Below are 26,020 nucleotides of genomic sequence, written 5' to 3' on the forward strand. Positions count from 1 at the left end.
CTTGACCGTTTTGTGTCAAAATTTCGCCACACCCCCTTCCACCACCGCAAAGGACGAAAGTCTAGGGCATCCACAAATCTCAAAGACTATTAAGGCTAGAGTAACCAAATTTGGTATCCACACTCCTTTTAGATCTCACTATAAAACGTATATCTCAGAATTTCGCCCCACCCTTTTCCGCCCCCACAAAGGACGAAAATCTGTTGCATCCACAATATTGCACATTCGAGAAAACTAAAAACGCAGAATCATAGATAATGACCATATCTATCAGATTGCTGAATCTGGATCAGTTCAGATCATTTTTGTAGCCAAAAGCAACAAATCAATTTGCAGTGGCTACGCAGCGCCCGACGTCACGCTCAGACTGATTTTCTGTCTCTCTCGCACGCACTCTTTGTCATGTCGTTTAATATTAGCGGCGTCTGCCGGAGGAGAGCCATACTGACTTAGTATCGGGTATAACTGCAGAGTTGCGGTCTCCGCAGCAACTCACAACGTTCCCCCTCGTTTTTTATTGTATTAAGTGAGATGCAATGAAACAAGTTTATATGATTGCATGTGTGTATTTTCGAACGATTGAACGCATTAATTTGAATGCAATCTATTTTTTTGCCTTTATATTTGAGCTGCAATCAACTTTTAAGAAGAAAAATAGCTGTTTTTGTGGTAGATTGATAAAATATCTTGTTTTTTGGGTGCAAGTTTTGCACACAGTTTCAGAAAACAAAATATATATAGCAAAACATAGCTAAATATATATTTTATATAATCAGATAATTTAATAATTAATATAATATACTAATATTAATTTTCAAATTTTTAAGAGAACTTTAACTTACAAAATAGTCAGAACTAGCTATACAATAGCTGATTTGGTAACAGTGTCAGATTCGTTCGTTCTCTTAGTGACCAAACGTGTTTTTGTTTTGCGCTCCGCTTCTCTTCCCTTTATTTTGTATCAAAAGCCGGTGTTTTGAGAAAATAATATATAAATTAACTCCCTATTCAGCCTTAAAATCTGAAAATCTTTTCTTTCCTCTCTTGTGTAAAAGCCTAATCTAATTAATTTGTTTCGTGCGTCGGTTAGTAGTGTGTTTGTTTTTGTTGCTGCTTGCAAGTACTACGCTCTCACATTCTAGCCCGCGCTCATCTCGTGGTCTTTTACTCTTCTTAGTACCCAATTAGAACTAGCTGCTCTTCCTCTCTCGCTCACGAAACTTTCTGGGCAGAAGCACTCTCTTTTATTAGCTCTTGGTATAGAAGTTTGTTTGGAAATTTGTATTGCAAATTTTCAAATAAACAATTAAACAATTAGAATGGAATTCGCTGCGGTCTGCGCCAAAAAAACTTCGAAGAAGGATATACCCCATGACCAGCCAAGTGTCTGCTGCTGACTCTGCGACAGCGTAGTGCACGCAAAATGCGCGAGATTTTCAGGCCTCGTGGGTGATGCTATCCCCAAACATAATGGTTTGCATTACATATAAGAGGGCATGCCGGACGGTTGAGAAAGATGTGGCAATTTTTATGAGGCAGACGCGGAGTGGCTTTAAGGAGCTCACCGTTGGTTTCAAAAACAAATACGATCGGCTCTTAGCTATGGAGTCTTAGTTTACCGGTTTGAAACTGCTTAATAAGTCTCCGCGGAGCAAAAGGGTCACTCCGCGCGATCTCCAAATACCAACCGTCACTCAGCCGCTCGTTGCCGAAAAATTGACTCTGACCACTCTCGTTTGTCGATCCAAGGGCAACGACAGCTGCTGGCGACGCAAATTCGGTAACCAAATTCATCGCCTCGGAGAACGTGCAGTAATGTTTGTAGCGTCCGTGTCCGTAGTGTCCGCAAGCTCACTAGCTTGCGTATGTTTTTGTTTCATAGCTGGCACCTGACTTCACATCTAATGATGTAACTGCTTTTATACAAAGCAAAATAAAATCTGTCGGTTTAAAGGTGGAGTAGTATAACTAATTTTATGCCAGGGAGATAGCCTCATTTAAGAAAAGCATTTCTCCAACTCAATTCGACACCATTTTCTCTGCCAAATTTTGGCCGGAGCGTTTGGTGGGCCACGCATAAAGCTCCCAAATAAGCCCAACGTGCCATCCACATCTTCCCATCCTTTTTCCAACCATTCAAAAAACTAACTTCCTTCTTATTAACTTACCAAAATGTTAGAGGCTTACGCAGTAGGCTCGACATTTTCGAGACAGCATGGATTTATAAGGCGCCGACCAAACACCACGAATTTTTTGGAGTTTACCTCTTTTATTATTAAAGGCTTTCAAGGTAACTTACAGACGGATGTATTTACACGGACATTAGTAAAGCATTCGACTCAGTAAACCATTCCCTTCTAGCACATAAACTTGACCTTTTAGGTTGTCCGCCCAACATCCTGAGATGGAGGTCTCAAAGAGTCCTCTTCAAAACTCCCTCTCTTCACCAGTCAAGGTAAAGTATACATAAAGTATATATATTCTTGATCAGCATCAATAGCCGAGTCGATTGAGAGCTGTCTGTCTGTCCGTCCGTCCGTCCGTCCGTCCGTCCGTTCGTCCGTCCGTCCGTCCGTCCGTCCGTCTGTCTGTCTGTCCGTCCCTATCAGCGCCTAGTGCTCAAAGACTATAATAGCTAGAGCAACGACATTTTATATCCAGACTTCTGTGGTATGTCACTGTTACAAGAATATTTGAAAAGTTTACCCCGCCCACTTCCGTCCCCACAAAGCGCGAAAATCTGTGGCAGCCACAATTTCAAAGATACGAGAAAACAGAAAACGCAGAACGTAGAGGATGACAATATCTTCTAAAATGCAAAATCTGAACCAGATCGAATAAATGTTATAGCCAGAATCAAGAAAACAATATCATTCTTTCTCGCTCTGTCTCTCTCTAACACACAGGTTTCATGGTCGGTTTTGCCAATTGCAAAATAAGAGTTCAAGGATCTCAGAACCTATAAGAGCCAGAGCAACCAAATTTGGTATCCACACTCCTGTGATATCGGACCTTGACCGTTTTGTGTCAAAATTTCGCCACACCCCCTTCCACCACCGCAAAGGACGAAAGTCTAGGGCATCCACAAATCTCAAAGACTATTAAGGCTAGAGTAACCAAATTTGGTATCCACACTCCTTTTAGATCTCACTATAAAACGTATATCTCAGAATTTCGCCCCACCCTTTTCCGCCCCCACAAAGGACGAAAATCTGTTGCATCCACAATATTGCACATTCGAGAAAACTAAAAACGCAGAATCATAGATAATGACCATATCTATCAGATTGCTGAATCTGGATCAGTTCAGATCATTTTTGTAGCCAAAAGCAACAAATCAATTTGCAGTGGCTACGCAGCGCCCGACGTCACGCTCAGACTGATTTTCTGTCTCTCTCGCACGCACTCTTTGTCATGTCGTTTAATATTAGCGGCGTCTGCCGGAGGAGAGCCATACTGACTTAGTATCGGGTATAACTGCAGAGTTGCGGTCTCCGCAGCAACTCACAACGTTCCCCCTCGTTTTTTATTGTATTAAGTGAGATGCAATGAAACAAGTTTATATGATTGCATGTGTGTATTTTCGAACGATTGAACGCATTAATTTGAATGCAATCTATTTTTTTGCCTTTATATTTGAGCTGCAATCAACTTTTAAGAAGAAAAATAGCTGTTTTTGTGGTAGATTGATAAAATATCTTGTTTTTTGGGTGCAAGTTTTGCACACAGTTTCAGAAAACAAAATATATATAGCAAAACATAGCTAAATATATATTTTATATAATCAGATAATTTAATAATTAATATAATATACTAATATTAATTTTCAAATTTTTAAGAGAACTTTAACTTACAAAATAGTCAGAACTAGCTATACAATAGCTGATTTGGTAACAGTGTCAGATTCGTTCGTTCTCTTAGTGACCAAACGTGTTTTTGTTTTGCGCTCCGCTTCTCTTCCCTTTATTTTGTATCAAAAGCCGGTGTTTTGAGAAAATAATATATAAATTAACTCCCTATTCAGCCTTAAAATCTGAAAATCTTTTCTTTCCTCTCTTGTGTAAAAGCCTAATCTAATTAATTTGTTTCGTGCGTCGGTTAGTAGTGTGTTTGTTTTTGTTGCTGCTTGCAAGTACTACGCTCTCACATTCTAGCCCGCGCTCATCTCGTGGTCTTTTACTCTTCCTAGTACCCAATTAGAACTAGCTGCTCTTCCTCTCTCGCTCACGAAACTTTCTGGGCAGAAGCACTCTCTTTTATTAGCTCTTGGTATAGAAGTTTGTTTGGAAATTTGTATTGCAAATTTTCAAATAAACAATTAAACAATTAGAATGGAATTCGCTGCGGTCTGCGCCAAAAAAACTTCGAAGAAGGATATACCCCATGACCAGCCAAGTGTCTGCTGCTGACTCTGCGACAGCGTAGTGCACGCAAAATGCGCGAGATTTTCAGGCCCCGTGGGTGATGCTATCCCCAAACATAATGGTTTGCATTACATATAAGAGGGCATGCCGGACGGTTGAGAAAGATGTGGCAATTTTTATGAGGCAGACGCGGAGTGGCTTTAAGGAGCTCACCGTTGGTTTCAAAAACAAATACGATCGGCTCTTAGCTATGGAGTCTTAGTTTACCGGTTTGAAACTGCTTAATAAGTCTCCGCGGAGCAAAAGGGTCACTCCGCGCGATCTCCAAATACCAACCGTCGCTCAGCCGCTCGTTGCCGAAAAATTGACTCTGACCACTCTCGTTTGTCGATCCAAGGGCAACGACAGCTGCTGGCGACGCAAATTCGGTAACCAAATTCATCGCCTCGGAGAACGTGCAGTAATGTTTGTAGCGTCCGTGTCCGTAGTGTCCGCAAGCTCACTAGCTTGCGTATGTTTTTGTTTCATAGCTGGCACCTGACTTCACATCTAATGATGTAACTGCTTTTATACAAAGCAAAATAAAATCTGTCGGTTTAAAGGTGGAGTAGTATAACTAATTTTATGCCAGGGAGATAGCCTCATTTAAGAAAAGCATTTCTCCAACTCAATTCGACACCATTTTCTCTGCCAAATTTTGGCCGGAGCGTTTGGTGGGCCACGCATAAAGCTCCCAAATAAGCCCAACGTGCCATCCACATCTTCCCATCCTTTTTCCAACCATTCAAAAAACTAACTTCCTTCTTATTAACTTACCAAAATGTTAGAGGCTTACGCAGTAGGCTCGACATTTTCGAGACAGCATGGATTTATAAGGCGCCGACCAAACACCACGAATTTTTTGGAGTTTACCTCTTTTATTTTTAAAGGCTTTCAAGGTAACTTACAGACGGATGTATTTACACGGACATTAGTAAAGCATTCGACTCAGTAAACCATTCCCTTCTAGCACATAAACTTGACCTTTTAGGTTGTCCGCCCAACATCCTGAGATGGAGGTCTCAAAGAGTCCTCTTCAAAACTCCCTCTCTTCACCAGTCAAGGTAAAGTATACATAAAGTATATATATTCTTGATCAGCATCAATAGCCGAGTCGATTGAGAGCTGTCTGTCTGTCCGTCCGTCCGTCCGTCCGTCCGTCCGTCCGTCCGTCTGTCCGTCCCTATCAGCGCCTAGTGCTCAAAGACTATAATAGCTAGAGCAACGACATTTTATATCCAGACTTCTGTGGTATGTCACTGTTACAAGAATATTTGAAAAGTTTACCCCGCCCACTTCCGTCCCCACAAAGCGCGAAAATCTGTGGCAGCCACAATTTCAAAGATACGAGAAAACAGAAAACGCAGAACGTAGAGGATGACAATATCTTCTAGAATGCAAAATCTGAACCAGATCGAATAAATGTTATAGCCAGAATCAAGAAAACAATATCATTCTTTCTCGCTCTGTCTCTCTCTAACACACAGGTTTCATGGTCGGTTTTGCCAATTGCAAAATAAGAGTTCAAGGATCTCAGAACCTATAAGAGCCAGAGCAACCAAATTTGGTATCCACACTCCTGTGATATCGGACCTTGACCGTTTTGTGTCAAAATTTCGCCACACCCCCTTCCACCACCGCAAAGGACGAAAGTCTAGGGCATCCACAAATCTCAAAGACTATTAAGGCTAGAGTAACCAAATTTGGTATCCACACTCCTTTTAGATCTCACTATAAAACGTATATCGCAAAATTTCACCCCACCCCCATCCGCCCTCACAAAGGACGAAAATCTGTTGCATCCACAAAATGGCAGATTCGAGAAAACTAAAAACGCACAATCATAGATAATGACCATATCTATCCGGTTGCTGAATCTGGATCAGTTCAGATCATTTTTGTAGCCAAAAGCAACAAATCAATTTGCAGTGGCTACGCAGCGCCCGACGTCACGCTCAGACTGATTTTCTGTCTCTCTCGCACGCACTCTTTGTCATGTCGTTTAATATTAGCGGCGTCTGCCGGAGGAGAGCCATACTGACTAAGTATCAGGTATAAATGTAGAGTTGCGGTGTCCGCAGCAACTCACAACGTTCCCCCTCGTTTTGAATGTATTGTATTTATACCCGATACTCAAAATGAATATTGGGGTATATTAGATTTGTGGTAAAAATGGATGTGTGTAACGTCCAGAAGGAATCGTTTCCGACCCCTTAAAGCATATATATTCTTGATCAGCATCAATAGCCGAGTCGATTGAGCGCTGTCTGTCTGTCCGTCCGTCCGTCCATCCGTCTGTCCGTCCCTATCAGCGCCTAGTGCTCAAAGATTATAATGGCTAGAGCAACGACATTTTATATCCAGACTTCTGTGGTATGTCACTGTTACAAGAATATTTCAAAAGTTTACCCCGCCCACTTCCGCCCCCACAAAGCGCGAAAATCTGTGGCATCCACAATTTTAAAGATACGAGAAAACAGAAAACGCAGAACGTAGAGGATGACAATATCTTCTAGAATGCAAAATCTGAAACAGATCGAATAAATGTTATAGCCAGAATCAAGAAAACAATTTCATTCCTTCTCGCTCTGTCTCTCTCTAACACACAGGTTTCATGGTCGGTTTTGCCAATTGCTAAATATGGGTTCAAGGATCTCAGAGACTATAAAAGCTACAGCAACCAAATTTGGTATCCACACTCCTGTGATATCGGACCTTGACAGTTTTGTGTCAAAATTTTGCCACACCCCTTTCCGCCCCCGCAAAGAACGAAAATCTGTGGCATCCACAATATTGCAGATTCGAGACAACTAAAACACACACAATCATAAAGAATGACCGTATCTATGAGATTGCTGATCGGATGCAGATCGGATCATTTTTATAACCAAAAGAAACAAATCAATTTGCAGTGGCTACGCAGCGCCCGACGACATGTTCAGACACGTTTTCTGTCTCTCCCGCACGCACACATTGTCGCTCAATGTAGCCATACTGAATAAGTATCGGGAATAAATGTAGAGTTGCGGTCTCCGCAGCAACTCAGAACGTTCCCCCTCGTTATCATTACTTTTACGCGCAGATGCAGAGGCGGCATGCAAAAGTAAGGCAGTGGGAACAGTCAATTCGTAGTCTAGGCCCGGCCTCTGCATATGCCAATTTTGGACGACCCATCTTGGATGGTGATGGCTTTGCAGTCTCCTCCATATCAATTGTTACTTCCATATGTTTTTCAAGCCATTCTGTGTGAATCGACTTGAATCGCTCAAGATTTCTATTGTATTGGCGCAAGTAACGTTTTATATAATAGACGAATTTTGTCAATTTAGCTATATTTAGCTATATATATATTTATCTATATTAATTTCCTTCATTATGTACGCTGTAACAGCATCAGAATTGCGGTTGTTGTTGCTCCAAATATCAAAAAGCTTATAGTTGGTGAACTCAAAGGAAACTTTGAGTGCATTTTTTTCAAAAGGAACAAAAACGATCAGATTAGATTATTACTAAAATAAACTAGCCACATTGGCTAGTAACTTTCCATTTTTAGTTGCATGTTTTGATATGCACTTTTTGAGAAATACTCCACGGAACACAATTAAAATTGTTCGATTTCTGCTACAAATACAATCAACAATAACACCAGACAATAAAAACATCATGAACATTTATGCACAATAAAATAAGTGAAAGCTTTAAAAGATTACCTGATTTTAAAGCGGTGCCACAAATAAAGAGTTGCTAACAGTTTACTATTAATAAATAAAAACATTTTCTTAATATTTCACTATCAATTTTATGACTTTATGCCACCTATCATAAGCAATGATATTCTTGGAGACTAGTAATTCCCGCCCTTTTCAAAAACATACGTGTTTTTTTATAGCAAGTGCTGAGCTCCTTATACCCGATACTCCATATGAGTATAGTCTCATGTCTCTCTATCCGTCCGTCCGTCTGCTCAGAGACTATAAGAACTAGAGCAACGAAATTTTGTATCCAGACTTCTGTGTAATGTCACTGTTACAAGTATATTACAAAATTTCGGCCCACCCCCTTCCGCCCCCACAAAGAACGAAAATCTGTGGCATACACTATTTTAAAGATACGAGAAAATTAAAAATACACAATCATAGAGAATGACCATATATACCATATTGCCGAAATTGTATCAGATGGGATCATTATTATAACCAAAAGGAGAAACTCAATTTGCTGTGGCTACGCAGCGCCCGACGACACGTTCTGACTAATTTTCTGTAAGCGCCGCCTGGCGGAGGAAAGCCATATTGACTAAATATCGGGTATAAATGTAGAGTTGCGGTCGCTGCATAAACTCACAACGTTCTCCCTCATTTTTACTGGCTTTACTGTGATTGTAGAAAAAGGCAGCACTTGTGTTATTGACGGAAACTTAGTTGCCAAAATTCTTTGAGATTCATTACCCATCGAAAAAACTTCCTTACTGGACCACTATTTCGCCATATTTACTAATTTAGCTTTCTCACACATACTTTTGGAGGGAATAAAGAATTTTAGAAAGAATATGGTCGTCTAGACTAGACTGGAAACTAGATATTGTAAAACAATGCACTGCACTTTAGTATGAAAAGTTGAATGTTTACTATTTATTGTTGACTTAAATTTTAACCAATTGATCTTAAATTTTAGATCTGGACTTAAGTCATCCAGACTTCCAAATTCCAGTCCTTTTCTTTAAAACCCCAATAGGCGAGAGAAAGATAGAGCAAGGCGCGAGAGCGACTGGCAACTGGTTTTCTTTACATTGTCTTTAATAAAATTATTTACATATTTTATTATTAAAATTAACTATTTGGAAATAATATTCCAGCTAATTAAGCTGAGCGCTTAAGCGGGGCTTTTCAATCGAAAGGGATGGACAAAAAAGAATCCTCATTCGTAATAAAAATTCAATTCGTTTAAATGTATCTTATGTATTTCCAAGCTATTGTGATATCATACTGAATCGAGATTATTTACAAAAATGTGTTCGCCCTTCTGCCTTCTCAAATCGATGTTACATATATATTCATGTTGAGATATTATCATTATGTAAATGAGTTTTTAAACTTGGCTGACTTTTCCACGCCGGGCAATCTCTTCTTCTCTTACTCTCACTTTCTTTCCTTCTCCCTCACTCTCCCTCTATGTCTCTATATCAATGTGGCTTAGAAATGATGCAGAAAATTATCTCTCACTGTCTTTCTACTTTCATTACCAGACTAGTACATACTTTTAAAAATACCCCCATTCAGCCATGACATCTTTGATATGTCAATGCATACATATCCTGAAATTTTTAGGTACGTGTACCCCGAGAGACTGGTTTTACTTCGAGATTTTTTAGTTTTTTAATATTTTAATTCTAGAACACCAATTTAAGTTGAGTTCCACCAATTTTATTAAAAGAGAGATCCAATATAGGCTAAAAGTAAAATAAAACAGGCGCAAACTATTTAAATTATGCTATCATTATGAGTGAAGAAGCGATGATAATACTGCATAGGTGCTTTTACTATAAGAAATATTTACACGATCAAGATTTCTGGATTGTTAGATACAGTAGACGCTCGGAAATTAGAACCACTTTGTAAATGATGTGGTTCTAATTCTCGAAAGATTCTAATTTCTGGACGGATTTTTTTTTTCAAACAATACAAAAAACTACTCTTTTTATACCCGATGATCAAAATGAGTTTAGGGGTATATTAGATTTGTGGTGAAAATGGATGTGTGTAACGTCCAGAAGGAATCGTTTCCGACCTCATAAAGTATATATATTCTTGATCAGCATCAATAGCCGAGTCGATTGAGCCCTGTCTGTCTGTCCGTCTGTCCATCCCTATCAGCGCCTAGTGCTCAAAGACTATAAGAGCTAGAGCAACGACATTTTATATCCGGACTTCTGTGATATGTCACTGTTACAGAAATATTTCTAAACTGCGCCCCGCCCACTTCCGCCCCCACAAAGAGCGAAAATCTGTGGCATCCATAATTTCAAAGATACGAGAAAATAGAAAACGCAGAAGCGTAGAGGATGACTATATCTTCTAGAGTGGAAAACCTGAGCCAGATCAAATAATTAATATAGCCAGAATCAAGAAAACACTTTCATTCTCTCTCGCTCTGTCTCTCTCTAATACACAGGTTTCATGGTCGGTTTTGCCCAATGCAAAATGTGAGTTCAAGGATCTCAGAGACTATAAGAGCTAGAGCAACCAAATTTGCTATCCACACTCCTGTTAGATTTCACAATAAAACGTATATCTCAAAATTTCGCCCTACCCCCTTCCGCCCCACAAAAAAACGAAAATCTGTGGCATCCACAATATTGAAGATACGAGAAAGCTAAAAACACACAAGCATAGAGAATGATAATATCTATCAGATTCGGCAATCTGGTTCAGATCGGATCATTTTTATATCCAAAAGGAACAAATCAATTTGCAGTGGCTACGCAGCGCCCGACGACATGTTGTTTTTTGAGCTGCTTCAAATTATACATCACTATATCACTACAATGGGCCAAGAGATTGGATATATGTTTATTTGTGTATGTCTTTTTGCACTATTTTAGTAAGTTTCTTGCGTTTTCCATAGCATGGTTATGAGAAATTGGTTCTTCAATATCAACACTTTCGTCATATGTTTAAAGTTGGATTTTATTAACTCGTACACTGGCTTTTCTGGACTGAACTGTCTTTACTTTGTAAGCACATGCTAATATTCCAGAAAACCAAAGTGAAGTAAACAAAAAATACGCTCTAAAATTAGAACTACTGGTTCTAGTTTTGGAGAGTTCAGTTCAAAAAAACGGTCGGTTCTAATACCTGGAAGATTCTAATTTCTGAGATTTATAATATCCGTGCGTCTACTGTAATACGAATATTCATACAGCCATGCTCCGGTTATTGCAAATCGCAACAATTTTCGAATTGACTCATATCCCAAAAATGCTTTTCGATTTAAAACCGGTTGATAATGAAAAAATGAATACCACATAGCACATAAATACACATATTTATGAGGGTGAAAAAAATATGAACATGTTTTCTGACGTTTTAAGTTTTTATGTATACAGTTGGAAATTTGTTTTCGTATATCTCAATATATTCAATAAGTTTTTTTCTAATCGCAAATAAAATGTTACTTTACCAAAATAAACCAGAACAATAACAAAATTTAAAATTCCCGTTGACAGATAAAATATCGATATATATTGTTGGCATGGGTTACAGATGTCGTTTTTCTAGTTTTACAGTCTCTTAGATGTCTCTAGATGGTTAAGGGGCCAACAAGCGGACGAACAGATAGACATGGCTATATCAACTCGGCTATTGAAACGCTACCATTTATCTGCTTCATAAATATACACGAATCTAATATACCCCTGTACTTTTCGAGTTCCGGGTATAACAAATATTGCATTTTTCGATAGTTACAATGTTAAAGAGCGTATTATAGGCATACATTTTTAAAATAAAGTGATTTTACCTTATATGTTTTATAGAATTCTGCAAGCTTAGTGGGTATAGATTACCACTCGGCGGAAATGCATGGTTCGCATGCTTCACCGAATCAAGATCGAAAGGGTCATAGTAAGCCTTCGGATCTTTCGCTCTTACAAATAATTGGACCGGCCGTGCCTTCAACACCGACATTAATCCCTGGGTTCTTAGGGGGGTCAGACAGTGATGCACGTGGTATTACCAAGGAAAACACGATCGCAAGTTCACAACAAGTTGTTGCTGTGATTACCGGTGCTTCCGTGTCTACATCTGCAGTCGTTCTTACCGACAGCGGAAGTAAGGAATGTAATGCAATACACAAATGTGTTCAAGAAAATCCGCTGTATCCCATTTTGTGCGTTGCTTCATCTACCTCTCGACCCCAAGTAAGTTTCTTTTGCGTTACCATATCGTTAAAATCTAGTTTTTTTTTGTTTATTTAAAAAATTGGCTTATTCTTTATTTCTAATAGCATCCCAATTCTGGAATATCTGCTAGAAATGACACAAGTGTGACTGCTTCAACTAATAATGATCAATCCATTATTTTTGCCACAAAGATTTCTGCACCAAACGGATTACCATCAGCGGGCCAACGGCCACTTGTTCCATTATTACCTTGTGGTCAAAAAACTCCTGGTAGTTTAGGACTTGGCTGTCAATTTAGTGCGCGCATCTCAACTTCAAGTTCTGGATTACCAATTTCGTCGCCGGCATCAGGTGTAGTGCTAGCAAACAACCTGAAATCAAACGATACCATTACAAGAAGTATAAGTCATAATAATGTTACAGCCAGTGCCATTGGATTGTTATCATCTTCGATATCAACATCTTCCGTAGAAACACTAAAAATCACCAATAGTTCAACATCTACATCGAGCAATCCAGTTATCAATGGTTTTCTTGGTGATTTTCCGACGATTAGTAGTACAGCAAAAACCCCAATTAGTACACAGCCACGCGTTTCTCCTCATGTTACAACTAAACTGATGTCGGCAGTTTCTACAACAATATCGATCAGCAATAGCACAGTTGGAAATTCTAGTTCGGTTTGTAGTAGTGGAGCTTCAAGTGCTTCTGGGTTGGGCAAAATAGTCTTTGGAGTAGGGGCAGGTGCACTTGGGACTACTGGGCCGCCATTACTTTTTCCCGGAGTCCCACCCCCTCCAATGTCTCATGTGGCTACGGGCTTGCCTATGCTTATTCAGGCACCCCCATACCGTACACCTTATCCTAATTACTCTTTGTACACACCATACAGCAACATAACGCACGGACCGTACCTGCCGCCAACATTGCCGACTGCATCGCCCAACATATCATCCTCTCCGCTTCGTATCTCAGATGCACGTAGCAGTCGAGATTCACCAATAGTCCCGGCATCTTTGAAAGCTGCATCTCTAAGTTTCACAGTGCAACAGAGTGTCTCATCGACACCGGCGATGCGACCTATCACTCCACTCAATAACACCAGCGTTTCACAACCCGTTTCACAGTCGGCTGCAGCTACAACAAGTTTCCTTTCGGCAAACTCCACTGCTGCTCATTCGCTAAGCCATTTGCATGTATCACATTCCCATCATGTGCCTGTATATGCCAGTGGTGGCTTTGGCAATGCAACTACTGGGCCAAATACCACAACTTCGGTACCGTCTACACCCGCCGTAACTTCGCTTGCAGCTACTACGCCACAAGCACATCCCCCTCCATCTACCCAAATGCTTCCACAGTCTGGGCAGTTTCCATCTGTGTCTCATTTGCTACCTACGCATCCACAGTTAGCGGCACCAATGCAATCACAACATCAACAGTTTGTGCGTTGCGGCGGTACACCTTACACATCAACTGTTCCTGCCTCCAACTTAAGCGCTACAGTTCTCACCGTCCAAAGTTTAACGACAGCAACAACGTCGTGCTCATCATCTGTATCTGCGTCATCGTCATCTGTGATCCAAAAAATAGTTTCACCCAAGGGTGAAAGTCCCTGCAGCAAAGATCGAGATCCCGTATACAGGTAATGTGAAAGTAAATATATGAAAGCATAGATAAAATATAAATTAAAGACGTTATAAATTTGATGAAACAAATTTAGAATTATTACATAAACACTCTTAAGATTAGGTATAAAATGAGTTATCTTAAATCGCATTACATCTGCATTTAATTTTAAAATAGCTTAGACAAAAATATGTTTTTCACAGTCTTATGACCAATCCTTTCTACCGAAGCTATGTTTTAGTGATCTGGTTTGTTCTGCGGGCAAACCCAAAAATTCTCCAAAAAAGTAAAATTAATTTTAAAAATAGCTGTCGCACTTTTTTAAAGCCGTCTTGTACAAAATCTAAAATTCTCAGACGTGCAACCGTTATGAATTCGTATTCTTACGTTAATTGTCAAATAATTCTTAGCATGAAACCTTACAAGAAAACGTATGCACAGTGTCAATGAAGGTCAAGAAAAAATTTTGCAGGAAAGAAGATGACTCTTCAGCATAGCTCGCAAACGACGGTCAACACTTTTTCCCTTTGCTGTCTCGTCACTGACAAAACCGAAAAAGACCACGAAGACACGGTCTCTCACTGAGCAGAACACTTTTTGTCTCTTCGCTTGTGTTATGTGTTTCGGGTTTTCGGGTGAGCCCGACACACGATCGTGTCTCACAATAACAACTTAGAGAGACACTTTGGTCAAGCGCTCACAGCAAAAGTGTCTTTAGATGAGCAGAACCAAAAAAGTGCCTGAGTAAAGTGTTTTTAGTTTTTTTCGTGTATATGTTTATTTATTCATGTTTTCCGCATTGTTTGGGCTATTGTATTGTAATATGTATATTTATTTGCAAAATTGGCAAACGAACATTTTCGTTTTGCTTTTCATTTTAATTCATTTTAAGCTCCAATAGTCAAACCGTATAGAATTCACAAAAATTGTTCGTTGCCATAATATGTATGGCATATGTATGGCATATGTATGGCATTTGATAATTTTTTCGATGTCCGCTCGCGACACCAGCCAAAAAAGACTAATTGTCTATGTGAGTGTCGTATTTAAGTTTCGCACTTTGAAGAACTCATTATTTCAATTTACAGTTTTTCCTTAATCGCCTTTAATGGATATTTCTATAAGTTTTCTTAAAATTGCTGCTTAATTTAATACAAATCAGAAAACAAATTTAATTCACCATTTTTTTTTAAATGGTGCTGTAAATACTAGCGCCGTTAAGTTAATTTTGAGTGTGTGTATTCAAGTGTCGGGGAGTTTACAGTGGCGAGCACATGTGGATCCATGCTTATCACTTTTCACCATAGCTCGCAAACAACGGTCAACACTTTTTCCCTTTGCTGTCCCTCACTGACGAAACAGAAAAAGACCACGCATATACGGTCTCTCACTGAGCAGAACACTTTTTGTATCTTCGCTTGTGTTTCGTGTTTTTGGTTGAGCCCGACACACGATCGTGTCTCACAATAACAACTTAGAGAGACACTTTGGTCAAGCGCTCACAGCAAAAGTGTCTTTAGATGAGCAGAACCAAAAAAGTGTCAGAGTAAAGTGTTTTTAGTTTTTTTTCGTGTTTATGTTTATTTATTCATCTTTTCCGAATCTTTTGGGCTATTGTGTTGTAATATGTATATTTATTTGCAAACTGAAGATACATGATTAAGAAGAGATGTGATGATAATGGAGGTTATACCCGTTATAAATTATTTTGTACATATGGATGTATGTATGTATATATCATTTTTTATTAATAAAAATTAAGCTTAACCACTAACAAGGAGTTAATATTTTCCGCACTTAAAGATATAATGATCGTTGCCATAGGCACCACACGTGCTAGCACGCATACATACGCAAAAGACACATTTTTGGTTCGCTCGCGACAAGATGCTCAGTGAAAAACAGGAACAAAAGAGAAGTGAAAAAATCGGTCTTTGCTTGAGCGAAGAGCGAGTTGAGCAAAAACAGATTTGATCGGGTCTTTTCAGTTCCTTTTCTCAATGTGTCCTTAAATGAGAGGTTTTTATCACACACGCCGAAAGTGTCAACTCTTATTTGTGAGGTCTGCTTTTCACTTGAAAGTCTAAACGCCTGTAAAATCTTTAAAAATTAAGCAATCCTTGTGATTTTTTTTTGATATAGATTCTTTAATTTAGTGAGAAAAAAAAAATTTTTTTTTGAAGAGATTGAAATTTTTTCATGAAAAGTCCATGCAAGTCCAAAGTTTGCAAGTTTCCAATTTGTTTACTTTAATAATTTGTTTAAAATATTTGTTCCAAGGGCCTTAACTTTTGTCACATTCCGAATAAGTTTTGGCATACTTTCGACTAAATTTAGTATGTGCTTGCAAGGTATCATGCGCCACATACTAATATATATGTGCTCTAAAACTACAGTCATTGATTTTACTTTTTTGTGCGAATAAAAGCCTTAGTTAGAAGTTCTTTTTATTGTTATTTCAGAGTTTTCACTTCTGGCATTTTGAAACCTCTTCTAATTGAATCTCAGAGAAATTCATTTCGCAGTCCGCAGTTGTATCATTTTTAAAGAAAGACTTTTAATGGAATCACAGATTTCCTCTTTGCCAAGATGTAAACAAAATGTTTAATTAAATACCTATTCGGTTTCGAAATCTTCCAATCAAGTCCAAAATAAAAAAGGTCCAAATTGTAAAAGTGAACATAATAAATGTTGCGGGTGCATGTCATAACAGCCTACACTTTTTTGTGGGCGTTATAAAATTAAGATCCTAAACAATTGCCGGATAAACAACAAAATATGCAGTTTCTCCTTTTCTTTTAAGGTTTTTTTTTTTTCGCTCACATTAGATATTGAAATTATTTTTAGAAATTTTGAGCCCGCTGTGACATTTTGGAAGATAGCGCTATGCCACTTTTAAAAGCGATATAACGCACCCAAAAGTTACACCAAAAAATAGAAAAATATGTTTTGTATTAATAAAACTGGTCGACACGCCAAATGGTTCAAAGATAGGAAAAGGATATTCTTATAGTATTTTCATCGCTGAACACTAATCTGATCTCCAAAAAATTCCAAAGTCAAGAAATAGACTCAAAGTTTTAAGACCCCTGTTTTTTTTTTACACTTTTTCGATCACGTGTAGAGAAGAATGGCGAGGTGCTAGACGTCTCTAATTAGGCTTAAATAAGTTGCACGCATAGAGCAGTACACAATGGCACAATTCGCGCACATAAAAAAGTTTTGCTACATGAAAATTTTGGATTGATTCGAGGCTTTTTCGTTTTGTTTCACTTGGTTGACAGTTCAAGCTTTTATTTAAGCCTCATTAGAGACTTCGGCATTACAAAGCCTTTTCCACTTTTGGAAGCCAGATTCTTGTTCCGCCATGAAAATCCTATAAGAATATCCTTGTCCGATTTTTGAACCAAAAAAAGTTTTTATTTTTGTCGACCAGTGTAATTTTCAACTGTTATTTACTTGGCGCCAAAACTCTTTCACAAACCCAACTTATCTTAATTTGAACTGAACTCTGTTAATTAGAACAGACTTAACTTTTCTTATTTCGGATCTTGACTAGACTGACTATCCTTATTATTTGTATCGATCCGAGCTTTAAGTTCTCAAAGCTTTCGATAATGATGCAATGGTTTCGTGCCATTATTAAATTCAATTAATGTCTCTCTGAGATTTAATAAGAATGTTTGTTTACAAATGTCACAACGCTGGACTTTGAAATGAGTTTTTCTGAGATTCAATTAGAAGAGGTTTATTTATGAATTCCAGAACTGAAATCTATGAAATAAGTATGGAAAGAATTTCTGAGTAAGATTTAATTGAAAAGAACTGTAAAAAGTACACATCAAGGGGTTGGTTAATTTGCACTTAGGTTTTGGTAATGGTTGAGTCAAGGATAAATATATTACATTACACATAACATACAGTTTTAAAGTTTAATAGCCGTCTATTTTGTAGCTCTTGTTTAAATAGTTAAAAAAGAGTCGAAGTTCCAAAGAGCATTCGTCTTAAAGATGTATTCCCAATAAATTTTCAAAGAAATTATTGAACTATTTTGATTAAAAGCAGAAGGAATATATTTACTTTAAAATAGTTCCCTTGCTTATACTTAATATTTATACTTAATTTTGATAGACATGATTCGGCAGGGTTTTTCACGGTATAAGTAATAGCAACTCTTAAAAGAATTTTTCTAATCATAGCTAATATTTTTCTCCAGTACTACAAATCCGCGATCGAATGCCACATCATCAACTGGCCTTTCACAGGGTGTCAACATAAGTACACCATTTTGTGCCATCGCGCCGAGTCCATACGCTGGTATAACCATTTCATCATCAAATTCATCAATGACAGGACCAGGGACGGGTCTACCAGCCTATTCTCCAAAGACTGGGTTGTGGTTAAAGTAATTTCTTGGTTAACATATTTACTATTGAAATAACGTTATACCTTGCTTACAGCTCTACCTCTTCCGCTTTGGTATCAACACCCATCTCATCCACATCTGTTATATTTAGTGGTAGCGCCCGTCCAACTCCCCCGCCATTAAATATAGGAGCAGGAATGGGTATGGTGGGGACAGTGGCTCCGACGACAAGAATCCCATCCAATTCAATATCACCACATGATATGTCCTCTGCTGGTGTCAGTGGTCATGTGACAGCCACAAACTTTCAGCCTACTTCGTACTTCCCCGCACATTTAGCACAACCAACGTCTTCTCCAGCAGCTCCAACCTCTGCTATTAACAGCTCAATTCCGCAAATGTCATTAGTGTCACACACATTGACCACTATTTCAACAACGGCAGCAGTTTCTGCTACCACGTCATCGTCCAACATACAAGGTATAACTCAACCTACGGGCGCAAACACAATTACACCCACACCGCATCCGTTTTCTGCAGAATCTCTTTTTCAGCCAAGTAAAAGTATGAGGATTAAAATTTCTAGAAAAATTAAACAAACGTTTACGTAGATATTTTTATTATTCGCATAGATGATCAAGCGGATTTGCTACGTCGCGAGCTAGACAGCAGGTTTTTGGATCGTTCTGGCTTGTCTGTCCCTCCTACACCACCATCGTCAACATATCTACGACAAGAGCTTCACCATCATCAGCACCAGCATACTCACTTGCACCAGCATCAGCAGTTGTTGCCCACTGCATCCGTATCAGCAACAGCAACGTCCTTGCATACAGGCCCAACAACTTCAGCACAAATTTTTCCGCCGCCATTATTTAAAGACATTCCCAAACTCACGACTGTTGATCCCCAGTTTTATCGTGCTGGTATTGGATTACCTACTGGCGGCTATACGGGTTACAGTTCGGCAGGTCTTTTACATACTGGTTTGGGGGGAGCAACACCGTTCATGCCCCCGAACCATTTGACCGCTTTTGCTCCCAAGGTAAGCCAAACAAAAACCTGATATATCTTTTATATTTAATAAAACGCATTTAACCAAAGGTAAGAAAATAAAATTTCCATAAACATTGTGCATACAGACAGCTTTCATCCTATCTTTGTGCGGGTCGTTTAGAGTGTAAGCTTTGTTCAGAGCTTTTTTAAAACTAAAATATAACAGTGATGGAAAAAATAAAAGAAACGACTTTATTTTAAAACTATAAGCTTTTTGTATTGAGAGAGAGAGGGAGCGAGAGCGAGAGGGAGTCGGGACGAAATTTTTAAATACTCTTGTAACAGTATGATATCACTGGTGTATGGATACAAAATATGGTATCTTTAGTTCTTATAGTCTCTGAGATTGGGCGCTAATCAAGCCGGACGGACAGACAGACATGGCTACATCGACTCAGTTATTGATGCTGATCAAGAATACTATATATGAGCATTTCCAAAAAGTCCAAGGGGACAATAGGGACAATTTAACATGTTTTCAAATCAAAGCTAATGAAAATATATACATCAATTGATTAAATTCGCTTAGTTTCAATATTTTTGGAACAAAATATCGGGAAAAAAGTATATGGAAATGTGTTTTTATTAAATTTTAATTTGTGACCCTGATAGACTTTCCATGAAAAAGTCCATATACTTTATGGGGTCGGAAACGCTTCCTCCTGGATATTATGCACATACAAATGCATCACAAAACTAATATATCCCTAAATTTTTCGAGTACTGGGTATGAAAACTGAACACCATAAGATCCTTAAAGGGTGATTGACGCATCGAAAATCTACTGTAAAAAGTAAAACTAAGAAACAAACTACGACACGCCGATATTTCGATCTATCTTCACCAGAAACAGCAGAAAACCTGGAAAAAATTGGTTTTTTCAAACAATTAATATTTATCTAATATCAACAAATATGTCAAGAAAAACGCATCATCAAAAAAAAAATTTATGAGTTATAGCAATTGCGAAAAAAAAAACCGGCGCCGACTATCTGCTATGCCTCCTATTTAAATACTCGCTACTCAGTGATTATAAACTATTTATTTATATTTAAGCTCAACGGAAAGTCAAAAAATGCTATGCTAAGTACTCGCCAAGGGAAATTTTTTTGTGACATTAAGACTGGATTTTAATGCTGATCTGGAATACTTTATTGCGTCGGCAACACATTATTTTGGGTGTTTCATAGATTTATACGAAATTTTGTAGCTCGGTATCGGGTATCGGTGTGTCGGTGTATCGGGTATAAAAATGAGAATATTGAAGACAAATTTTTGTTTAGAGAAGAAAATTTAAATATAAAAAAAGTCGTTTCTATTATTTTTTTGTCATTGCTACTAGTCTACTACTACTAGTCTACTACTACTAGTCTACTACTACTAGTCTACTACTACTAGTCTACTACTACTACTAGTCTACTACTACTAGTCTACTACTACTAGTCTACTACTACTAGTCTACTACTACTAGTCTACTACTACTAGTCTACTACTACTACTACTACTACTACTACTACTACTACTACTACTTTGTCATACTAGTGCATGCACACACTTCAATGTCACAATGTCATTATTAGCTTTTTATTTTCTTTTTTGTTTTTCTCATTTACTAAAAGTATATACGTATATGGATTTATGCTTGCACTCCTTATATTAAAAGTAAAACAAATTAATAAAGAAAATTATTTCATAGTTTTAGGACATAAGGACACACATATGAAACACAATATGTAAAAACAACGTTTTTCTAAAAGTTGTTTGGTTTTAAGCTATTGCGAGTAATTGAATAAATTAAAGAACGGGAACGGGATTGTAATGATAGATGCAAAAAAAAAAACATAAGACCTGGACAAAAATCAAAAATATCCAAAACTTTTGACTAAAATATGCTGAGATTCGTAAGGCAATGCCCATTTATATTTTTCCTAATAAAAAATAAAAATTTTCTATGGAGGCAAACCCTTCTAAACTACGTATAACACTAATACTAATAATAAAAGATATGATATCTGACAATCTAGAGTCCAAAAGAACCACTTAAAAATCATATCTTTTCTATCGAAGAAGGATGTACCCAAGATGATGTTTTATTACTATTTTTCATAGCCTAAAGAGTATGAAATTAGGAAACAAATTATTTATTCATTTTTTCACCACTACACTTGGAATTTTTACTTTTACTTTAAGGAGTGCAAACATAAACAAACTCACAAAAATTAAGATCACTTTAAATTTGCTGAAAATTTTAATTTTATAGAGCTTTTGCTGAAACATAGCCAAGTGCCCTTATTATTTTGTACACCACTGTAAGTACACTGCCCCTCCCTTGCATAGGAACACGATTACTTTTTTTTTACTTGTGGTACAGCCCCGTTTTTGCAACAAATTAATTGAACAATATTTTTCTGGAACTATTAAATTAAAAAATCTCCGCTAAAAAGCGACAAAACAACTGTTCTTACTCAAGTGAAAATTCGAGGAATTTTACAATGAATCATACAAAATAATGGTAATCGTTTCTGTATTAAATTTATTTATAAAAAGAGTTTTTAATTTTACTTTTAAGGAAAAATTTGACCGGGGCTGTTTCAGTAATGGAAGATTTGCCAAATTAAAAAGGAAAAGTTTTCCATCTCCCTATAAAAGTAAGCGGATAAGTGTATGAACATGTGTAAGATTAAAGTGCACGTATGCAAAATCGGTAAAGTTGCAACATTCATGCACGTTTATATACTATGTGTACAAAACTATTAACAGCAATTATCAACAACCAAATTCAGAAAGGTTTTTTCGACAACATGAAACATTGACTTATTTAAACACTCAAAACCAGGCCAACTATTTTGCCTCAAATGAACTATCTTAGCATTGTTATTTATGGAGAATACATAATAATTTTAAACAGAAAACTGGTCGTTGGAATGCCATGCATGTTCGTATTGCGTGGGAAATTTATTACCACCAAAACAAGCAATGTTCTGATAAGACAGGATGTCCTACAGGCGGAAATGGTGCAAATGGAAATTTGACCTCCAACAATACGCCAATCACCGCAAGTAACCCGGTAACCGGAGCCGTTGGAAGTAGCATTGTTAGCACTGCCAGCACAATTAATAATGTTGGTTCTTCCTCGGCTATTGGAGGCGGTATCGTTAGTGCAAGTGGGCCAACACCGTCAATTAGTATTAAATCATCAACAGCTATTGCAATGAATACAACACAACAGCATCTTCTTCAAAGGACGAATGAACTTCCACCACCTGCAGCGTTTGCAAATGCATTACCAGGACGTTCTTCATTTGAAACGTCTCCTTTGGCGGCGAGTTTTATTGGGGCACCGCCTAGTCATATCGGTAAACTGTAAAAATTGTAATTAGCTAATTTTAGTTAATAACTGACTACATTTTGACAGGTACGGCTGTTTCTCCTTTTGGACGCTATGTAGCTCCATTTGGGTTCACGGGTATGACGCATTTCGGCGGACATATAGACGCATGGAGGTAAGTGAAGTCATGTATTTACATATATTTATAAATGATATGCATGCGTAGGATTGCTATATAATATCTCTATTAGATATTAAATATTATAGAAGCCATATTCTATAGTTATATAATTTTTATCCAGTTTAGCTGAGATGTGGAAAATGAAACTAGATCAGATCATTAGTTTAGGAACAGTCCAACAAAACTGAAAAAAAAACACCTATGAGCGAGGCTCAAATCATGTAGCGGTCACACACTGCGTTCTCACAAGACATGTATTTTTTATTTTCATTCTGGGTCCTTCACTGCGTTAGATCCCACGCAATTCAAAAATCGGCCAAACGTTCGTATCGATTGGTGTAAGAAAATGATCAAGAATTACGATCGTGGTGCTTCACAAGCTGTGTATAAAATTTCTACAGGTGACGAATCATGGACTTATAATTACGAAACAAAACATTAATCGAAGGTTTGGGTGTTTTAAAACGAGCCAAATGCTACAATAGTTTTCGCAACGAATTATGAGACCAATTATGAGTGGAAAATAACCACTTTTGACCCGAAGTTATTACACAATTTCGAAAAAACCAACCTCCAAATACGGACCAAATTACTAGAATACTACTAAAACAAAAATAATTCTACCGCAATCCGAGCTCTTACGCCCGAGCTCGCCCCTTTTGAACACCAAAAATATCGGATTAAGGGGTCATCTTGGGCCTTGCCGACATTTCCTCACATCTAAAGGGATCTTTTTGTTTACAGCTGTAAAAAAAAATTGAGTGGTCAACGTGACGTGACAAAGTTTCAAAATAGGTATTCATATTCTAAGAGAAATTTTTTCATAGCTAGGGAAGAAAAGCAACGTGCGTACACATGAAAAAAAATAGCAAGCAAAATAAAATTAAAAAAAGTCAAATTTTGTTGCTTAATTTTAATTAAAGACAACATGATATTTAGAAAATACCACAAACATTTTTTAGTATTGGTTAAATTGGTTTTAAAAGTTAAAAAAAAATTTAGAAGATAATGTCGGGACAGAATATTATGGAAATGGTTTATTTTATACTTTTCTCTCGTAGGACCTTTCCAGAGAAATTTGTTTAAGTATTTACTTTTTAATTTAAAAAAATAGGCTTGGGGGTTGCACTTCTAAGTATGGGCATGAGACTTCTCAACCAGGCCTAACCATATTTTTCGTCACGTGCAAAGTATATTCAAAAGTTTTCATTTTGTAGCACAGTGTTATTATTAGTATTATCAATATGGAAATGTCAAATAAGGGTAATAGAAACCATTTTGTGCAGGTGCGTTATGTAGTCGTGCTTGCAAGGGTACAGGCATGGCTCCGAGCATTTTCTTGTACACCATTTCATCACAGGTAGCAATATGTGATCTAAGTCCCCAACATTTCGAAAAAATTTATTTTGGCAATAAAAAATTAATGCCACGAATTTTATTATTCTAGCTGTAAAACTCATACCACAGTTACGACAAGACACGAATTAAATTACTGAGAGGCTCTTTCCGAATTTATTCAAATGCTTTCAGTTTAAGAAGTGAAAGAAAGAATAAAGCGTTTCCGACCCCATAATAGACAGAGTCTGTCTATCGAACGAGTGTATAAGGATGGGAGGTTTACTAATAGCAGTCTACTAGAGTAAGATGGGAGTCTCACACCTTCATCCCAGTTAAGGCCCCGCAGAGCAAAGAGTTAAAATTTTTTCTGTACTGATTCTATACGGTCCTGGTGTACTTTGTACTGAGGGCACCATACACAGGAGCCGTATTCTAAGATCGGACGAACAAGCGAGGGGTCGTCAAATTCCTTTTACCCTCTCTTTATAAACCCAAGAAGGCCCATGGCGTTATTTACCATTGTAGAAATGTGTTCAGAAAACTTTAGCTTGGCGTCTAATATAACACCAAGATCATCCACTGGGGTAATTCTATCAAGAGATCCACCACATAGGGTATAGGGAGACAACAAGAGGCTAGAACGATGAAATGTCATTACTTTGTATTTCGAGGCATTATGGTGTAACAAGTTTGTACAACACCATGACTGAATGTTATTGAGATCGGATTGCAATCGAGAATGAAATTAAATGTCCTTATACTGGACACAGAGTTTAACATCATTCGCATACATAAGTACTCCAGAATATGTTAATACCGAAGGCAAGTCAGGGTGCCTGCCCTGTGGTACTCCCGAAAAAACCTTTACTGTTGAGGAGAGGGAGTTTTTGAAGAGGACTCTTTGAGACTTGGAACAAAGATAGCTAGAAATCCATCTCAGAAGGTTGGGCGGAAACCCTAAAAGGTCAAGTTTATGTGCTAAAAGGGAATGGTTTACAGAGTCGAATGCTTAACTAAAGTCGGTGTAAATAACATCCGTCTGTAAGTTACCTTGAAAGCCTTTAACAATGAAAGAGGTAAACTCTAAAAAGTTCGTGGTGGTTGATCGCCACCTCATAAATCCATGCTGAGTTGGAGATACTTTCAGAGATGTTGCAAATGTGGAGTTAAGACCTTCTCAAACATTTTATGAATAGCGGATCACTTTGCTATACCTCTATAATTTTTTTCGTCAGACTTGCTACCTTTTTTATGGAGATGAATTATAAAAGATTCCTTCCAGATCGGGGGGAAGCAAGAAGGATCAATGGACAGGGTGAATCAAGGGTCCATACAGAGCCTTGGTGCAGTACCTGAGTACACAACCTTGAACCCCGTCTGGACCCGGGGAAAACAGCGTCTTATCTAGTGAAAATCATGAAGTAGAGAACATTCATTTAATAAGGGACTGAAATTGCCGTTCGACCTCGGTAAACTGTACGGGTACGGACAATACAAATTCCTTTTATTTTTTCAATTGCTGATAAAAAGATAAAAGATAGATTAAAATGAATAAATAATATAATTCGCTAATTACACTGTTCAACACCACATTTCCGCTGTGAACCAAATCGACTTTTTCTGATAGACTAGGGGCTTTAAAAATGTTTAATGTTTTTTTTTTCAAGGTGTGGTTTTGTATCTAAAAATACTTCAAATCTGGTATTTTTCATGTTCTTTTCATAGGTTGTACCTTTTTTTTCACACCACTTAAGTGTCTTACACCTGGTTGTATACAAATTTTACAAATTTGAAAAGCTCTGAGTTAAACAAGACGGAC

General features: G+C 37.7%; 1 protein-coding gene across 11 annotated transcripts in view; it reads left to right on the forward strand.

The window, feature by feature from the left end:
- LOC117186700 (mucin-3A) overlaps positions 1-26,020 on the forward strand; it is a 49,644-nt gene that overhangs the window by 13,766 nt on the left and 9,858 nt on the right. For 5 of the 11 annotated variants that reach the window (XM_033387791.1, XM_033387787.1, XM_033387788.1 and 2 more), the window contains exons 7-13: positions 11,938-12,321; positions 12,408-13,948; positions 18,149-18,337; positions 18,393-18,862; positions 18,910-19,343; positions 22,263-22,710; positions 22,770-22,857. In XM_033387791.1, coding sequence (XP_033243682.1) covers positions 11,938-12,321; positions 12,408-13,948; positions 18,149-18,337; positions 18,393-18,862; positions 18,910-19,343; positions 22,263-22,710; positions 22,770-22,857 — 3,554 coding nt within the window. The other 6 variants (XM_033387792.1, XM_033387793.1, XM_033387794.1 and 3 more) reach the window with 6 other exon arrangements.

The sequence above is a fragment of the Drosophila miranda genome, chromosome XR, assembly GCF_003369915.1.
Source record: "Drosophila miranda strain MSH22 chromosome XR, D.miranda_PacBio2.1, whole genome shotgun sequence".
Lineage (NCBI taxonomy): Eukaryota > Metazoa > Arthropoda > Insecta > Diptera > Drosophilidae > Drosophila > Drosophila miranda.